Here is a 19,792-nt window from a genome sequence, read left to right on the forward strand (position 1 = left end):
TACGCTTTATCCCGGTCTCTCCTCTAGCCCTCTGGGGCGGAGCGACCGGTGTCGCGGCTCCGTGGCGGGGCTGGGGCGGGGGGGTGACCGCGAGTCTCCCCTCCAGCCCCTCTCCCATTGGCTTTCACCTGCCACAGGCTCGGCTGCTACAGGCCTCTCGGCCTGTCAGTCAGGCCGGCCGGGCTCCGCCCCGCCCCTCCCGGAGGTTTATAACGGGAATTCCCATGGCCCGGGCTCCGGCATCCAACCTGCTGCCGCTGCGCCGCGGCCGAGCGGAGCGAGCCCCGCGCGCCGAGCACACGCTCGCGCCGCACACAGCCCCTCTTCTCTCCTTCGCGGTTCATGACCGCGTCTCTCGGCCGCAGCCTCCGCGAGCGCTCGCCTCAGGACCGCTGCCTGTTCCCCGCCGCCGTCGCCGCCGCCAGGGCCCCGGCTCGCACCCAGGCAGGAAGGCAGGCGCGGCGTGCGCCCCGCCGAGCCCGCGACCCCTGCCCGCTGCCGGCTGCCCGGCCCGGCTGGCACCATGCTGCCCGCGCGCTGCGCCCGCCTGCTCACGCCCCCCTTGCTGCTCATGTTGGTGCAGCTGTCCCCGGCCCGCGCCCACCGCACCACGGGCCCCAGGGTAAGTGCGCCCCCCGGCCGCGCGCCCATCTGCCCGAGGGGGAGACGCGATCGCTGTGCCCTGCATCCCGGGGGTCGAGGGGAGGGGGTAGGGACGTGTCGGACCTCGTCCCCCACCCCGCCCCCATCGCTAACCCAGTCGCCCGCGAGCTTCACGAAGTTGCTGAAATAAAGTCTTCTCCCATTGTCTGCCCCCGCCCCCGGCCCCGGACTGTCACCGGTGGGGTCCCCTGCCCAACCTCTTCTCCCGTGGCATTTCGCTCCGAGACCCTCGCGGAGAAGGTCGCCCTCGGCTCGGGCAGGGCTTGCCTGGGTCTCCCCCAGCTCCCGATCCTGCGCGCCGGCGTTCTTGGCCGGCGGGGGGGGGGGGGGGGGGCAGCTCCGCCTGCAGAGTTTTAGGTTACCCGCGAGCTACACAAGGACCTTGTGTTGTTGTTGTTTTAAAGAGCGATCTCTGCTCGTAAAACCCACAGCAGATAATTTTAATGCTCGCTCCTGCTGGGCACGCACGGCCCTGGAGGAGGGGAGGAGGTGGGGAGGCTGTGTCCGTGTGCGTGTGTGTGCGCGCGCGTGTGCGTGGAGTGGGAAGGCGGGGAAGAGCTGCGCGCTGTTCACGGGGCTCTTCCCAGGCGGGGAAGAGCTGCGCGCTGTTCACGGGGCTCTTCCCCTGGCCTCGGCGCTGGGAGGTTGGATTACTTGTTGAACCTTGGTCCGATTGGAGTTTCTGAACGTCACGAAACGTGCCAATTCTGTGCACAGGACGGGCTGTCCAGGGCATTGTAAAAGTCTCCTGGAATCGACAGCATTGTGCTCATTTCTGGTCTAGGTCATCTCCCCCCCCCCCCCCCCCAGCTGTTCGAATAAATAATTTCACTTCCTTAAGAACCGACGTTAAACTATCTAGTGGTGCATCTGGCCGGCCTTAATCTTAAACGGCATCAGTGTACCACAAGGCAGTCACCTCTCCGCATAGCTGTTTGCTTGCTTGCACGGCCTCCGTGTGAAATAGCGGGGATCTTTGTGAATACAGCCTTGGCTCTTCAGACAGCTCAGGCTTTCCTGCCTGGGTATCCCTCGGCCTAGTCCCGTGACCACCTGTTCAGACGCAACTTCTTTATTCAGGGCTTTTGCCACGAGAATCATCTTTATAGCTGTCGAGGGTGGAGCCTTAATGACTGCCCAGATGCTGGGCTGATTGCATCCCAGCCCAGCTATCACTGTGAGATCAGATTTGCAGCCACTTAGGAAAGAAAAGTGTTTGTCCCGGTGTTGGGCTGCCCTTGCTTTTATGACCAGATGTGCAACAGCAGATTAGATCCAGGGTGTGTCATAAATCCTCGACAGCAGGCATTCCCCCAAGCCGGGCGAGTCAGGGCTCCGGGAGTGACTTTTATGGATGCAGATGAGGATGCCTTTTAAATGAAGCTGCTTGGTTTGATATTAGGGCTCTAGCTCTTAAACTCAGAGGTCAGGCGAGCCACGGCATTCCCTCCAATAATTAGGAACAGTCAAGACAGAGACGCAGACCAGAGCACCCCGGCTAAAATCTGGATGCCCGCCCACAGGAGGGTCGAAAGGAGAGCGGCTGGAGACAAATGGTGGGGGGCTCCGCCGCTGCTGGGCTGGCCTTGCATCTCAAGCCAGATGGCTCTTCTTCTGCGCTCCTGAAATTGAAGGAAGCAGCTTTGGGGGAGAAGCTTGGGGCTTCAGGGGAAAGCGGAGATGTGGGTTAGGTTTCCTTTTAGCTTCTTTAGTTTGTTATTTGATGGAAGAGACAGAACATACGCAGGGACTTAAATAGGCTTGTGTGTGAACTGCTTCTCTTTCTTCTTCCCTGCCTCTCTCTCTCTCTCTCTCACACACACACACACACACACACACACTTTTTTTTTTTTTTTTTTTTGAACCAAGGGTAAGCTCCTGTCTTGAGCACGCGCTTACCTGGCTTCATTTCTGTGCAACACCAGGTGCTGCCACGCATGAACCTTTGGGCTGGTCTCTGCCCAGAAGGGTGGGTCTGTTTAGTGCCATTTTGCAGATGAGGAAGCAAGACTGGAAGAGGCTACATGACATGCTCCAATCACCCGTGGAGCCAAGCCCAGCTTGCATGGATTTGAAGGTTGTGTGCTTTCCACACCGCCAGGCAGCTGGGGGTGTTCATCGGATCTGGGCTGCTGTTCCTGTCGAAGGAGGAGATGGCCCAGTGAGAAAATGCAGAACCAGGTGCATCACGGCAGTGTGCAGAGAAAGTATTAGGAGCAATCAGTTTTTAGTGTCTGCACGGCTAAAGGGTGAGGTTTGAATTTCAGCCTATCCCAAAAGACTCCAGCTCTCTCCGGCATGGCTTCTTGGTGGCCCCGGGTTGAGAGCGGTGGCGTCATAGGAAGAGCAAGAACATCTGGCTCGTTGCAGAATTCCCTTTGGGCACCCCCAGGTCTCTTCTGTTAATCTTTTGAGTGACAGCGGCTTAAGGATTGGCATCTTTTCCAGCTGGCTTTCTAGGAAGCCGAGAGCATGCCCTTTCAGTTTAACTCTATCTGGCTCACTAATTGAGCTCCCTGGAGGCCTAGACTTCAATCCTTGCCCCCTTATTTGCTTCCTGCCTTCCTTCATAAAATTCCTGACATTTGTTTGACTCTGGAAACCAGCAGCTATCAAGTATCAGATTGGAGACTATTATGTAGGAAGCACCTGATTTTGGGGTCTCTTGGCTCTAAGCAGCCGCTTGGCTTACCTGGGACGCTGGTCAGGATTCTTTCAATTACTGAGAAGCAGCTATTTCTGTAATCGTGCACAACTGACCAGAAACATTTCAGGGGGATGATAGGCTGGGGGAGGGGCGCTCTCCCATGCTGGTGAAGTCTGGCTGATGATGGTCAGGCCAAAGCAACTGTCTGTCTTTGTTGAATTCTCCATCTGCTTTTGAAGTCAGGGAACCTAACCTGATGAGGGCAGGAACTGTGCCCGTGTTGTCCCTCCACGTACTCTCAGAGCTCAGCACAGGGCCCAGCACCTGGTGGAGACCACTTTGTTAGTTTGGGCGATGAATGAAGAGATGCAGATAACGCGTGGTTAGCAGCGATCCGGGAATCTACTTCCCTGGTGCGTCAGCGTCGCTGGGAGCAGGAGAGACATCTGAGAAGTTTGAGAAAGAGAAGAAAATGGAAAGGTCAAGAGGTCTGAGTCAGAAACTGATTTCTTAATTGTTTTAGGCACCGTCTTTGTTTTCTCTCCTCTCCAGGACTTGGGTCGCCCTTCAAAACCCAGCTCTAACATCACTCTCTGGGAACTTTTCTATGCTTCCCAACTTCTGGCTAGAATTGGTCACTCTGACCGTGGAGCCACTTCCGGCTGTGATCCCCCGTGGCCTGACTTCTACTGGTCCATCTGCAGTGAGCACTTAGCATCAGGCCAGCATCTGCATCATCTTTGCAGTAAGCTGCCGCTTCCGCGCTTCTAGTTGAATGAACAAACCTGCAAGCCCCTTGAGGGCAGAATAGAGCTCAGGTCCACAGTGTGCTTGTTACCTTGCAAAGCACTCTATACATATTCTTTTTTTAATTTTTTTTTATTTTTATTTTTTTGGACAGGCAGAGTGGACAGTGAGAGAGACAGAGAAAGGTCTTCCTTTGCCGTTGGTTCACCCTCCAATGGCCGCAGCGGCCGGCGCACCGCACTGATCCGAAGCCAGGAACCAGGTGCCTCTCCTGGTCTCCCCTGGGGTGCAGGGCCCAAGCACCTGGGCCATCCTCCACTGCCTTCCCAGGCCACAGCAGAGAGCTGGCCTGGAAGAGGAGCAATCGGGACAGAATCCGGCGCCCTGACTGGGACTAGAACCCGGGGTGCCGGTGCTGCAGGTGGAGGATAAGCCTAGTGAGCCGTGGCGCCGGCTCTATACATATTCTTGAGATGATTGGATTGTATGGTGATGTCCAACCCAGACACCCTGCTCTCATTTAAGCTTGGTTACCCACAAACCGGATGTTCCATGTTTTGTTCTTAGTTTGAAAAAGAGCGCGTATGGTGGTACTAGGGAGGCTGGGGGAGGAGGATGGACTGGCTGGGAAATTGGCTTTAGCTCTGCTCCAGTGTCTTTTCACATCTTGCATTTCCTGAAGGCGAAGTGGTGTCTGTGGTGTTTCCGTCAACGTGAGTCGCCTGCCCTCGTGTCTGGACTGCTTGTGTCCCATGTCTGCTCAGATGCCCTTCTTGGTGTCCGTGTGTCTGATAAGAGCCCTCCTTCTCTGTAGGGGGGCTTTATCTGAGATGCTATTCAGATGTTAGGCCAAGAACATGATTTAAAATTTCAGGAAGCAAAATTGAGGAGGCTAGGATGAGGAAGCAATCATGTGGGAATCTCTTGGAGAGGCAATCACGATAGATAGGGGATGGGTGTTTTGCCCAGTGGTTAAGATACCACTTGGGGTGCCCACGTACCATGTGGGAGTACCTGGGTTTGAATCCCAGATCTATTCTCATTCCATCTTCCTGCTAATTCAGACTATGGGAGGCAGCAGGTGGTGGCTCAAATCGATGGGTTCCTACCATCCACAGGGGAGACGTGGATTGAGTTCTTAGCTCCTGGTTTTGGCTTTGCCCAGCCCTGACTGTGCAGGCGTTTGGGGAGTGAACTAGTGAGTGAAAGATCTCTATCTGTCTGCCTTTCAAATAAATAAAATATAAAATGGAAAAGACTTTGGTATTATACTACTCTCTCCTGGAGTTGAATCTTAACATTTTTAATGAAATAGCAATTCTACCCTTGGGTATAAATACCCAGAGAAACTCATGCAGGAGACACGTGCAACTGTGTTCGTCATACTACAAGCCAGGAAAGAGCCCAAATGCCTGTCAGTGTGAGGGCGGATGAGTAAACTATGATGTAGTCACACAGTGGAAAATCATATAAAACTAAACAAATGAACAACAGTGCCAGGCAGAAATCTGAATGACTGTTGGCCATATGAAATTAAGTAAAAGAAATGTACCAGAAAATAGAGTAGTATATCTTTTATAAACTCATTAATAATCAAAATTTAAAAAAAATTTAAGAATGTAAGTAGTCTTCAAAATTCATGGGAAATGGGCATTATGAAAAAACTATGCATACATTTCCAAAAAATTTGTTGTGCCACAAAGTAAACTTATCTTTAATTTAATTTAATTTTTCATATTCTAAGTACTTTTTTTTGACAGGCAGAGTTAGACAGTGAGAGAGAGAGACAGAGAGAAAGGTCCTCCTTTTCCCGTTGGTTCACCCCCCAAGTGGTCACTACGGCTGGCGAAGCCAGGAGTCAGGTGCTTCTCCTGGTCTCCCATGTGGGTGCAGGGCCCAAGCACTTGGGCCATCCTCCACTGCCTTTCCGGGCCACAGCAGAGAGCTGGACTGGAAGAGGAGCAACTGGGACAGAATCTGGCGCCCTGACCGGGACTAGAACCCGGCGCCGCAGGCAGAGGATTAGCCCAGCGAGCCGTGGCGCTGGCCTTGAAGTACTCTCTTACATTTAGTTGCAATAAAATGATATGAGAAGCAAAGCAAGGTAATGGTGGACACAGATTTTGGGTGAAGTCAGGGTGAGGCAGGGTGATGGATTGTTTGGGAAACCATGTGGTTGATGTGCGTTAGTGTCAATATTTTACCTTTCGGGGGAAAATGGGAGATGAGTTTGAAGATACTTGTTCACTATTGCAAATCTAACAGCTGATCAAAGACAAAATAAAAATGGTCTCTGCCTAAAGCAATGTTGAGTGTGACATGAAGCAAACATGATTAATTTAATTCTTTTCACCTGAGGTCAAACAAACAACGATTCCCGGAGTCAGGGACTCCTCTTTATACCTCGTCCTACTCTCATCTCCCCCTTTTCCAGATGTGCCTGTGGTCCTATCTAAACTTCCCCACTGGGGAATGATTATTGGCTTGTGCTTTAGTTGTTGCCTGGTTAGGCACAGAGCAGGCCCAGACCCTGCATGAACATGGATATCAGCGGGCTTGAGGCCTCCTGTGTAAAGCGGAGCCGGCGGTGGGCAGTCTCCATCTCCCTTGCTCAGAGGGCCCGAGTCTGTGTGTCTGAATCCTAGCGCTGCAGAGCAGAAGCCTCCACTAGCTGGTGTCTGGGTCAGAAGCCTAATGAAAGCATTTCAAAAAGTCCATGAAAAAATCAGATTAAAAGATCAATGTATTTGGTGCCAAAAAAGAACCTGAAAACCGTGTGTGTTTTTCATTGTACACATTTTCCATGAACTTTTGGAAGACCTTAATAAATTTACCTTTTTTTTTTTTTTTTTTTTTTTTTTTTTTTTTTTGACAGGCAGAGTGGACAGTGAGAGAGAGAGACAGAGAGAGAAAGGTCTTCCTTTTGCCGCTGGTTCACCCTCCAATGGCCGCCGCTGCAGCCGGCGCACCGCGCTGATCCTGGCAGGAGCCAGGAGCCAGGTGCTTTTCCTGGTCTCCCATGGGGTGCAGGGCCCAAGCACCTGGGCCATCCTCCACTGCACTCCCTGGCCATAGCAGAGAGCTGGCCTGGAAGAGGGGCAACCGGGACAGAATCCGGCGCCCCAACCGGGACTAGAACCCGGTGTGCCGGCGCCGCAAGGTGGAGGATTAGCCTATTGAGCCACGGCGCCGGCAAATTTACCTTTTAATTGCATTTCCACGAACTTTGTGAAGCTCCCTTGCATCTGCCAGGGGAGGGGGAGGTGCTGAGTGGGGCTTTCCAGTTTGATGCCTGTCTTCATTCCCACCGCTCCTTCTCACCCGTCTTCGCAGGCACTGCTGCCCGGGAGGGGGTGTTGCAAGGCCCTGCTCAGCAGGTACAGGGCCCCCTTTCTCTCCAGACCACATAGAGATGTATTGTTTAGGCAGCCAAGTTCTGGCATTGCTGCTGCTGGTGGGGGGGTGTCAGGTGGGGGCCCCCTCCATCCGTGTTTGTCACTATGGAGCTGTGTGGGAGAGGACAAGGGTTGAGTGGCTGATGAGAAATTGATCGAAGCAGCTTGTAAGGCTTGCCAAATAGGTCAGCGCTGTATACAATGTGTGCTCTGCCCCAGCCCTGAGTCAGCCAGGGAATAAGAGAATTGGATCTCCATGGACGCTTCCAACTGCCCCCCAGACCCCAAGACAGCGCCGGTCATCCTAGCAATTAATCGGGTTTTCCTTTGCATCTGACACCATTCTGAACTCAATTGCTAGATCACAAAGTCATCTTACCTTTGGCCACCACTGAAACTTGTGAGTGATGGAGAGCTGTGTCCTTCCTGGACGGTGCCTTGGTTAATCTCAGCCTTGTGTTTTGGAGCCAGAGTGGGACACAAGGCAGGGAAGGCCACTCTCATCTCAGCCTAGCCTCTCCCTGCTTGGAGGAGGAGCAGGACAGAGTAAGGCACTGGGAGCTAAGGTAGGGGTGCTTGGACACCAGACGGATACTCTACACACACACGTGTGAGCAGCTCGGCTCCTCCGCGCTAAAACCCTTTTGCACGACAGCACTGATGGCATGCTGCAAGGTAAGGGCTACTTTTTTCTTAAAATATTGACAGTAGAGGTGAACAGAACCTCCTTGCCAGAAGTGGCTATTTTTAGGACCAGATATGCATCTTTAGAACCCTGGTGGGAGTTCTCAATGCTGTCTGTAGATGTTTATTGTGCATCTGCTCTAGAAAAATTCTGTGAAGCCCCTGGAGATGACACAAGAGCAGGTGAGGAGAGGAGAGGGTGCAGCAGGGAGCGTCGTGACAGGACGTGAGGCCGCTGACCAGCTCAGGAGTTCTGTCACCACAGCGCTGTCCAGTTGAGCCTCTTGCAGAGGTAGAACATCACCCGGTGTTAGTCATCTGGAGCTACTGGCCACTAGAAATGGGATGAGTGTAATCAAGGAACTGAATATTCAATTATTTAATTTTAATTAATTAATTAATTTTTAAAATTTTTTAGATTTATTTATTTATTTGAAAGAGTTACACAGAGAGAGGAGAAGCAGAGAGACTGAGAGAGGTCTTCCATCCACTGGTTCACTCCCTAGTTGGCTGCAATAGCTGGAGCTGCGCCAATCCCAAGGCAGGAGCCAGGAGCTTCTTCCAGGTCTCCCGTATGGGCACAGGGGTCCAAAGACATGGGCTGTCTTCCACTGCTTTCCCAGGCCATAGCAGAGAGCTGGATCGGAAGTGGAGCAGGTGGGACATGAACCAGCGTCCATATGGGATGCCAGCACTGCAGACAGCGGCTTTACCTGCTACGCCACAGCACTGGCCCCGAATTTTAATTGATTTAAATGTAAATGTTAGTGGTTGCCCATGGCTGGCGGCTGGTGTATTCAACAGCACTAGTCTCTGGCGGTGCCCAGCCCTCCCTCCCATAGACACTTCCACCAACCCCAGGTTTCAGTTGCCTTGAGCCATTGAGCATGTCCTGATTCCTCCATCCCTCCCCTTTTCTGTTTGTTTTTTGTTTTAACTTCCTTTATTATTTTTAAACTTTATTTGCTTGAGAAGCAGAGAGAGATCGAGAGAGAGAGAGAGAGCTAGAGAGAGCTCTCATCTGCTGGCTCATTCCCCAAATGCCCATAACAGCTGGGACTGGACTAGTGCTGAAGCCAGGAGCTGGGAACACAGTCCAGATCTCCCATGTGGATGGCAGGAACCCAATTACTTGAGCTGTCACTGCTGTCTCCCAGGGTCTGCATTAGCAGCAAGCTGAAATCAGCAGCCAGAGCTGGGTAGGGATTGAACCAAGGCACTCTGATGTGGGATATGGGTGTCTTTTCCACTAGGCTGAATGCCCTCTCCTCTCTGCCCTTTTCTGTCTGTCTAAATCCTGCCCATCTTCCTAATGGTTCAAATCCTGTCTCACATAGTGCCCCCAGACTGGCCCTCGGTAGAATTCTGTGTCCCCACCTGCTCTATTTCAGCCAACCAGGAGTAGGGCAGCCCAGATTTGGGGGCAGATGGACTCAAGTGTGAATCTGAATCTGCCACTGTGAGCCTGGCTTTGTAATTCAACCTCTTGGGTCCCTAGTTCCTTGATTTGCCCAATGGAGTTCACAGCAACTATGTTCCAGAGTGGTGGGGAGGATGGATAATGTCTATTGTATTAGCTTGCTGTTGCTGCTGGGACAAATTGCCACCAATTTCGTGGCATGAACAATACATGTTTCTGGAGATCAGAAGTCTGACATGGGTCTCAGTGGGCTAAAGAACCAACAGGGCTGAGTTCCTCTCTGGAGGCTCCACGGGAGAACCCAGTTTCTTGTCCTCTCCAGCTTCGAGGTGCTGCCCAGTTCCCTGGCTTGTGGCCCCCTTCCACCTTCAAAGCTGGCAATGGCCAGTCAAGCCTGTCTCACATGCCCATCTCTACCTTTGGCCTCCCTCTTCCCCACTGAAAGATCCTTGTGATGATATTGGATCCACTTGGAGAATCCAGAATCCAGACTAGCCTCCTTGTTTTCACATTAGCTGATTAGCAATTCTACTTCCATCAGTAACCTGTGTTCCTCCTTGCGGTGTAACAGCATTGGTAGGATCAGAACACGAACATCGTTGGGGGGCATTATTCTGCTTCCCACCTTCCTTAAGTATCTAGTACCATAAGGACAGAGCATAATCATGACCTGCATCTGGTAGTTTCTTTCCTTTAGAGTGGGAGTCTCTTAGTGGTGAAGTTGCTTAGTTTTCTTTATAGAGTGCTGCCCGAGAGCAGGTGCTTAGTAAATGTTTATGGAATAACGGAATTCTCAACAAATGTAGATGGTTTCTTTCCTTGTAAAGACCTATTGGACAGTAAAAAGGAGTAAAATGTAAACCAGAATATATGATCCCTTTGTGTAAAAAAGTAAGGTTGAGCTGTATATTGAAAAATCTGGTGCCTTGTGTGTTTGGGGAGGCTATCATGAGACTATTTGATTTCTATGAGGTGTATCTTAGTAATTGTTAAAATAATTCTTAGTGGCAAATAACAATCTTAGAGGAAAATAACAAAGTTTTTTTTATTATTATTATTTTTTGACAGGCAGAGTGGACAGTGAGAGAGAGAGACAGAGAGAAAGGTCTTCCTTTGCTGTTGGTTCACCCTCCAAGGGCCGCCGTGGCTGGCGCGCTGCGGCCAGTGCACCGCGCTGATCCGATGGCAGGAGCCAGGTACTTCTCCTGGTCTCCCATGGGGTGCAGGGCCCAAGCACTTGGGCCATCCTCCACTGCACTCCCTGGCCACAGCAGAGAGCTGGCCTGGAAGAGGGGCAACTGGGACAGAATCCGGCGCCCCGACCGGGACTAGAACCCGGTGTGCCGGTGCTGCAAGGTGGAGGATTAGCCTAGTGAGCCGTGGTGCAGGCCACAAAGATTATTAAGGGCTGGAGTTGTGGCTCAGTAAGCCACTGCTTGCAACACTGATATTCTATATGAGTGCTTGTTCGAATCCCCACTGCACAGCTTTCAATCCACATCATTGCTAACACTCCTGGGAAGCAACAGAAGATGACCCAATTGCTTAGGTCCCTGCCACCCGTGTGAGAGACCGGTTGGACATCTTGACTCCTGACTTTGGCCTGTACCAGCCCCAGATGTTGTGGTCTTTTGGGGAGTTCACTCCCATCCAGTGAATGGAAGATATCTCTCTCTTTCTCCCTTTCTATGTCCTTCTCTCTCCCCTTCTTTCTGCCTTTGAAATAAATAAATCTTTTTAAAATATGCATGATTAGCATCCCCACCACACACACACCTGTTGCAATCCAACCTGATTCCTGAATAACCCCTGGATTCAGATTACATCTGAAGAGTGAGCCTGTGTGTATGTTGGTATGTTGGGCTGACTTTTAGGGCTAGTAACTATTAATACCAGGCCTCCTACTCATTTCAGCACACTTTGAACTCTGTCTGCTTTAGAGGAGAGTTTTCAATTAACCTCAGCAGGACATAACTGTAAAAAATGTATTTATTGCTGCTGGTGGGAATATAAATTAGTACGATCACTTTGTAGAATTATAGCTGGAGTTGCCCAGACTCTTTGACCTTGTAATTCTGCTCTGGTGTATCCCCTCGAGGAATGCACTTGAATGTATATGATGTTCAAGGACACTCATAGCAGCATTCTTTTGTGACAATGAAGCACTGGAAAGTAGCTAAATGCCCGTCAACAGGAAAATGGAAATATAAATTAAGATATATTGAAATGGACTACTCCATAGAACTAGCTATATTTATCATGGGTCAAATATTGAATGAAAAAAAGCGAGCTGCAAAAGAAAATACACATCATGCTACTATTTATATAAAAGTTTAAGTGGGGCTGGTGCTGTGATATAGTGGCTTCGGCATCCCACATGGGCACCAGTTCGAGCCCCAGCTGCTCCACTTCTGGTACAGCTCCCTGCTAATGCACCTGAGAAAGCAGCAGAAGATGGCCCAAGTGCTTGGGCCCTTGTACCTCTGTGGGAGACCAGGATGAAGCTCCTAGCTCCTGGCTGCTGGCTTCAGACTGGCCCAGCTCTGGCAGTTGTGGCCATTTGGGGAGTGAGCCAGTGAATGGAAGATCTCTCTGTTTCTGCCTCTTTCTCCTTCTCTCACTCTGTAACTCTGCCTTTCAAATAAATAAATAAATCAATCTTTAAAAAAGTTTAAAGCATGCAAAAACTTTATGTTGTTTAAGGGTGCAAACAGATGTAAAAATGTATGCGGCAATGAAAATCAGGTTCATGGTTACACAGGATATGAGGTGAAGTGGGAGAGGAATACATGAGAGAGGCACAGAGAAGGCTTGGTTGAATTGGTAATGTTTTTCTAATTGGGTGGTGGGTATTAAATCATATATGATAAAGTTTTCACAAAAGAGTAAAATATTGTTAGGTCACAGTGAAGTTTTAGGGACAAGTAATACAAGTGATGCTTGGGAGAATTTTCTCTGCTCAGTGATGCTAAACGTGTCTTTCCTTTCTCCAGAAGGACATGCTCGGGGACCTTCTACAAAGTTTACAACCTCTATTCCCCCATCTCTCCTGCTGGCCACCTCCTCCCATCCTCTTGAGGCCCTGAGGCCACACCTCCCCTGAGCTCTGTGTCAGGTGCAGCTGCTCCTCCTGTCTGCCTGCCTGGGCTGTGCCATGCGGATGTCCCTCTGCTTGTCCCAGGCCTCTGTTCTGCCCCTGGCTGATTATGAATGGCGCTCATCATGTTCTCAGTAATTGGCTGTAAATTTCGGATTTACCAAGTTAGAAAACAGAAATGCAGAATTCCCAGTTAGAGTTTCAGATAAACAACAAAGGACATTTTAGTATGAGTCTGACCCAATTGTTCACCAATTATCTGAATTTCAAATTTAATGAAGAACCCTCTCTCATTTTGGCTGAGGCTACATTAGTTCCTTTTCTTTTGTGAATTATCTGTCTTAAATTTTTGCTAATTTTAAAAATAGGGAAAGTAGGGTTTTCTTTTAAATAACACTAAGGATGTTTGTTTTCCTGTCAGATCTGGCCAGTGCCTTTCTCAGTATGTTATATACAAAGGCAGTGATTTTTAAATACTAAATGTACCTACCTTTATGTGGCTAATCATTACAGCTTCTATGTTTGCTGTCAGGCTGAGAAAAGCCTCCCCCATGAAGAACACAGAAATTAAGGTGAGGATGTTTCTCCAATCTTACATTGCAGAAACAGCAACAAACATATTGCACTCAGGTCAACTGGTCAACTACTGATGTTTGCTTTGAGTTTATATAGCATTTTCTGGGAACTAAACTTAATGTCATTCTATGGAGAGAGTGCTTGTTCTGTGTTTCAGAAATTTCCAAAAACATTTGCAAATATGTGTCCATTGGAAGTAGTCTGTGAAGGCAATTACAAGGGGGAAAATTCGTGTAAAAAGTGTTACTTACTAAGCAGGCTATGTTGGAAACGATGTTGGAACTTTGGAAAAGAATTAAGATACCCCTTGTTTTTGGGTTCTTTCCAACCATTAAAGAATCTTTTTAAAATTATGAAAAATATCAAAGATGTGTAAAAAGAGTAGTCTAATAAATCCCATGGCAGCCTCATATCACCAGCCTTGTTCCTCTAAACCATCTCCTTATTCTCCTGCTCAGTGTTTGAAGCAAATCTGACGTTACATCTTATCATTTGTAAAGATTTTCATGTGCAGATGGGCCCTGCCATAGAAGTGAACTGCATGAATTAAAAACCATACGCTGAATTTTGTCTTTTTTAAAAAAAAAACTATTTATTTATTTTATTTGAGAGACAGAGATGGACAGAGAGATAGAGAGAGCTTTCATCTACTGGCTTACTCCCCAGAAGCTTGCAGAGGCCAGGCCGGGCCAGGCCAGACTGAAGCCAGGAACTATAAAATAATCCAGGTCTCCCACGAGGGTGTCAGGGACCCAATGACTTGAGCCGTCACCTGCTGTCTCCCAAGGTGCACACTAGCAGGAAGCTGGAATCTGGAGCAGAGTGGGACCCAACCTCATGCTGTGTGATATGGGATGTGTTTGTCTCAACTGCTTTCCTGATTGCTTTGCCGAATGCCTATTCTGTAGTTAGAACGTGAATTTTGATCTTCCCCAGGGTTGTGGCTGTGTGGGTGGAAGTGTGGGTCTGCAGGGTAGGGCTCTCTCAACACACTGGGCAGCCCCTGCAGCTCCCCATCAGCCACACAGTCCTGAGGGAAGCAACCGATACTCTGCAGTGTACCTTGTTGCTAAGGTGTGATGTTCAGTAGGTGAAGTATAGTAAATGCATTTTCCACTTATGATATTTTCAACTCATGATGGGTTTATTGGGGCTCATTGTAAGTCGAGGAGCATCTATGTAGCTCTGAAAGTTTAGGTAGGATTTATTAAAAAAAAAAAAAAACTAACTGCAATACCAAATCCTAACCAAAGAATATTAACAATAATTCCTTAATATAATACCATCAGCTACTCAGTCAACATTCAAATCTTTCTAGTTGTCTCTTAGACGTGCTTTTCTGTTGGTTTGAATCAAGACACAGATAAATTCCACACATTATACTTGGTTGATCTGAATTTTAATCTATGAGTTGTCCCTCTACTACCTTAGTACTTTGTATTCTATGTGTTGAATAAAGAGGTTGTTCTAGGATTTTCCATACTACATTTTGCTTCTTGCATTCTGATGACACATTCCTCTGTCCTTTCTGTTTCTTGTAAAATGATAGATCAATAGTTTCGCTCAGGTGGAGATTTGGTGTATTTTTATTTTTGCAAGTATGTTTCATGGGAGTTGGTGTGTGATGATCATTGCTGTACCCAATAATTCATTGATTTTTAGGCGAGGAACAAACCGTGCTGAAAAGGACTCCTCTAACTTTTTTTTGTGGCATTGCTGTCCTCTTTCCTCCTTGTTTCTGACCTTGCCACAGGAGGGGGCATTGGTGTCAACGTTCCCCTCTCAGTGGTCTCTTGATGGGAGAGGGGCTGCATGCGACAGCAGAACTGTGAGAGGGAGGCCCTGGCCTGAGTCCTCGGCGGGTGGCTGTGGATGGGGAGCCACTGTGTTTGCTGGTGGCAGTGGTAAGAGCACTAGAGGGCTGGTTTTACTCTCTGGTGCTGATTGAGAGACTTTTAAGGTGTAACTATAGGTCAGCTTTGTGTGTGATCTTTGGTATATTTATATCACTTGGGAATTTATATGACAAGAAACAGATAACCCATTGTGAACTGACTTACACTGTCCATGACTTTTCCTTTCAAGGATGCCCTGGAACACTTGGAAAAGTGGCAGAATTCCAGCCAAGGGGAGGAAATAGCTTGAATTTTTGCAGCGGATTGTGTTTCTGAGTTGCCTTTGGCCAATTCAGCAATTTCCAGTGGTTGGGACGTGTGGCCAAAACCTCAGGACATGTGGAATCTTCACCATCCTTGTCACCTGACCATAAATGCATTTCATAGCATTCCTGTTGCCCTAAAACGGGCAAGTTTCTGGTTTCTGGAAATGCTGAGAGTTTAAGTAAAGAAGCATGAAGTGGAGCAGATAGAACAAGTAGCCAGCGACACAGTTTGAAGAAGTACAGGCTTAGTCTTGATGTCACACTCCCAGTGCTTGTTAATACCAGCGAGACCAGTGCAGGCATGCCCCAAAACCGAGTGGCAAATCTGGAACAGAAGGGACATGTTTGGTGGTCGGCGTAATGCTTTTCTGGGGTGGTTTTGAAAAATTCATCCCCTCCTTGGAGCAGAAGTGGGAATCCTTTGTTTGTCTTGAGTGGGGTCTGGCAGCCTCCGGGGCCTGCATGCTGTGGGCACTTCCTCCTGGCTTCTTGGGCAGTGGCTTCAGGACAGGACACAGCATTTCCGTCCTTCTCGTCTTCTCCCTGGCTTGGAGGACCAAGCTTGCTCCGGGTGCCTCATCAAGGTAGAGGCTCAGAGAAACACTGGGCTTGGAGCCTCCACCCCATCTGTTGCGGATTCCCAGGTAGTGCCTTGCCTTAAAGCCGCAGCTACCTGGGGAGTGACGTATACCTTGCATCTAACGGCTAGTGTCAGCAAAGTCTCGTCCCATACGTGGTCTGGGGCCATAAAGGCCTGCGATTAAGTCATAGCTCTGCTGCTTTCTGGCTGTGTGTTCTTGGGCAAATTCACCATGCTCTGAGCGTCAGCTTCTGTACATGGAAGATACTCTTTACCTCCTGGTCGAGCTTTAATGAAATACTGGCAGGATGGTTTGTAAATGTTAACTATTCATAAAAATAACAGATGTAGCCAGACAATGTGTGAGATCCACATGGGAAACCAAACTGTGGTTGTTTCTCTTTAGTTCCCCCCCTTGGAATGAACGCTTTAAAAAACCCGTCAATACATGGAAGATTTATAATCTGCGGGGTTATTCTCTTTTGTTTAAAATGAAGCTAGCTGGCTTTCTTTTGTTTTTGTGCAGTAAGTCAAGTTCCTTTCCTTTCCTAGCATGATATAAGTCAGCAGGATCCTCTCAAATGGAAACTGGTGGAGGAAGAATGCTCGTTGGCCCTGTCTCCCTCCACGTGCTGTGTGGCTACGTCTTTTCCTCCCGGCAGCGGCACCTTCTGTCTTTCCTGAAGTCTTTCATTTTTCTCTTCCTGGCATGGTGGCTTGTTCTCTGGATTTCTGCTTCTGCAAGAAGCTTGAGTTGTCTTGATTATCTTCTTGTAATTTCTGCGAGACTGTGAGAAACGTAGGGCTCTTGTTGTGGCACAGCAGGCTAGGCTGCCACCTCTGACAGCAGCACCCCTTATAGGAGTGCAGGTTGGAGTCTTGGGTGGTCAGCTTCCAAGCCAGCTCCCTGCTAATGCACCTGGGAAAACAGCAGGTGACCCAAGTGCTTGGGTCCCTGCCTCCTTCATGGGAGACGCAGATGGAGTTCTAGTTTCCAGGGAGTGAATCAGTAGATGGAAGATTCTCTCTCTCTCTGTCTCTCTCTGTCTCTCTGTATCTCTCTCTCTCATTCTGCCTTTCAAATAAATAAAACAAATCTTTAAAGAAAAAAAAGGCCATGAGAAACAGTTTGGCTGCTGGGGGCGAAGTGGGAACCCCCTGTGATAGTTCCTCCTGGGAACTTCTGGATTTGGGAGTCTGCCGGGTAGCTGCCAGTGTCTCCCTAGTGTCTGCCTGTGGTCTAGGAAGATCCCATGGAGCTCCAGGAGCAGGGCCTGGCTTTTCTAGCCCTCCTTCTCCTGCTCTCACTGCAATGGAGGCTCCCCTTTGTTGGTGCTGGAAAGCCCAGAACAGCAGGGGCTGTGGGTGTACCAGCGCAGCGTCTCCCAGGCTGCTTGCAGAACCCCAGGTCAGAAGCGGAACTCCTTGCTGTCAGCGAGACCTGCAGGAATGGTTCCAGAGAAGGTGGCTGATCCCAGCCACACTCACTTTCTTTTCCTTCAAAAATCCTAGTTGGTACATGTAATCCATTGACATGTAAGGTGATGACTGATGCAGTTCAATTAGTATCTGGCGTATTTGTCACCGTTTTCTATTTATTGCTCTTATTCTTTGTTCCTGTTTTTGTCTTTCCACATTTTCTGACTTTTGTGCTTTTAACTGAGCATTTTATATGATTCCATTTTCCCTCTTAGCCTGTCAGTTATACTCCTTCCTTTTTCCTTTTTAAAATGGGTGTCTGGGTTTGCTTCCTAGCTCTGCTCCTGGCTTCAGCTTGACGCCAATGCAGACCCTGGCAAGGTAGTGGTGATGGCTCAAGTTGTTGAGTTCTGACACGCACATGGGAGACCTGGATTGAGTTCCTGGATCTCAGCTGCAGTCCTAGCTATTGCCGACGTTTGGGAAGTGAACCAGCAGATGGCAGCTCTGTCTGTCTAGTTTTCTGCCTCTCAAAACAAAACAACAAAAACAAAACAAGCAAAAAAAAAAAAAAAAAAAAAAAAAAAGGTTGCCCTAGAGTTTGCAGTTAACATTTACAACTAATCCAAGTCCACTTTCGATTGACACTATACCACGTCTAGAAGAGTGCAAATGTTTTGCAATCCAACAAAGTATTCCTAATTCTTCCTTCCTGTTCCTTGTATTATTGCTGTCATTTATTTCATTTATATATGTCGTTTATTTAATTTAAACATTCACTATAACCATTGAATACCTTGTTGGTATTATTGTTTCCAACAAGTCGTTATCTGTTAGGTCAATTAAAAATAAAAAAACTAAAAGTTCAATTTTATATTCACTTACTCCTTCTCCGATGTTTTTTCTTTATATAGAACTAAGCTTCTGACATGTATCAATTACTTTCTCTATGACAGATTTATTTATTTTTTAAATTTATTTGACAGATAGAGTTAGACAGTGAGAGAGAGACAGAGAGAAAGGTCTTCCTTCCGTTGGTTCACCCCCTAAATGGCCGCTATGGCCGGAGCTATGCCTATCTGAAGCCAGGAGCCAGGTGCTTCTTCCTGGTCTCCCATGTGGGTGCAGGGTCCAAGCACTTGGACCATCCTCCACTGCCTTCCCAGGCCACAGCAGAGAGCTGGACTGGAAGAGGAGCAGCTGGGACTAGAACCCGGTGCCCATATGGGATGCAGGCGCTGCGGGCGGAGGATTAACCAAGTGAGCCACAGCTCCGGCCCCCAGACTTATTTTTTAAACACTTCTTGCTAGTGAGATCTGCTGACAACCAGTTTCCTGTTTTTGTTTGTTTGAAAAAAATCTATTTGTCCTTCACTTTTGAAATATAATTTTGTGGAACAAAGAATTCTAGGTTGGCATTTCTTTCTCTCTCTCAACATTTTCAAGTATTTTACTCTATTCTACTTTTTTATGATTTATTTTTATTTATTTGAAAGCAGAGTGTCAGGGGAGGAGAGAGAGAGAGAGAGAGAGAGAAAGAGAGAGAGAGAGAGAGAAAGAGAGAGAGAGAGAGAGAGAGAGATATCTTCCATCTGCTGGTTCATCCCCCTAAATGGCTACAACAGCCAGGGCGAGGCTGTGACAAAGCCAGGAGCCTGGAACTGTATCTGGGTCTCCTATGTGGGTGGCAGGGGCTCAGGTATGTGGACCATCTACTGCTGCCTTCCCATGGTGGGTAAGCAGGAAACTGGATCAGGAGTGGAACAGCTGGGGCATGAACCAGCACTCCGATATAGGATGCTGGTGTTGCCGGCAGCCGCTTAACCCATTGTACCACAATATTGGCTCCTGCATTCTATTTTCACTTGTGTAGTTTCTGAGTTAAAGTTGGATATAATTCTTATTTTTTGCTCTTCCATAGGGAAGGTGTTTTCTTTTCCTTTGTCTTTTTCAAGATTTTGCCTTATCTTTGATTTTTCTGTAGTTTGAATATAGCGTATTTGGAATGGTGTTTTTTTAAAAACCATTTATTTTGCTTGGTGTTTTCTGAGCTTCCCAGATTTGTGGTTTGGTAACCAATATGAATCTGGGGAAATTTTCAGCTATTGCTTAAAGTATTTATTTTGCTCTTTTCTTTCTTTCTTTCTTTGTGTCTTCTCCATCTAATATATGCATTATGCATTACGCATTGTGCCTTTTTTAATTGTCTCAAAGTTCTTGGAAATTCTGTTCTGTTTCTTTTCTCCTAGTTTTTTGTTTGTTTGTTTGTTTTTCTTTGCTCTTTAGTTCTTCCTCCTCTTCCACTTTTTCCTCCTCCTCCTCCTCTTCTTCTTCTTTAAAGATTTATTTATATTTGAAAGTCACAGCTGTGGGTGGGTGGGAGAGATATCTTCCATCCACTGG

General features: G+C 48.2%; 1 protein-coding gene across 3 annotated transcripts in view; it reads left to right on the forward strand.

Annotated features, from left to right (window-relative positions):
- Positions 1-222: 222 nt before the first annotated feature.
- SMOC1 (SPARC related modular calcium binding 1) overlaps positions 223-19,792 on the forward strand; it is a 172,362-nt gene continuing 152,792 nt past the window's right edge. For all 3 annotated transcript variants that reach the window (XM_008248569.4, XM_008248570.4, XM_008248571.4), the window contains exon 1: positions 223-622. In XM_008248569.4, coding sequence (XP_008246791.2) covers positions 524-622 — 99 coding nt within the window. In that variant the 5' untranslated portion in view covers positions 223-523. The remainder of the gene's footprint in view (positions 623-19,792) is intronic.

This window comes from Oryctolagus cuniculus, chromosome 20 (genome assembly GCF_964237555.1).
Source record: "Oryctolagus cuniculus chromosome 20, mOryCun1.1, whole genome shotgun sequence".
NCBI classification, from domain to species: domain Eukaryota; kingdom Metazoa; phylum Chordata; class Mammalia; order Lagomorpha; family Leporidae; genus Oryctolagus; species Oryctolagus cuniculus.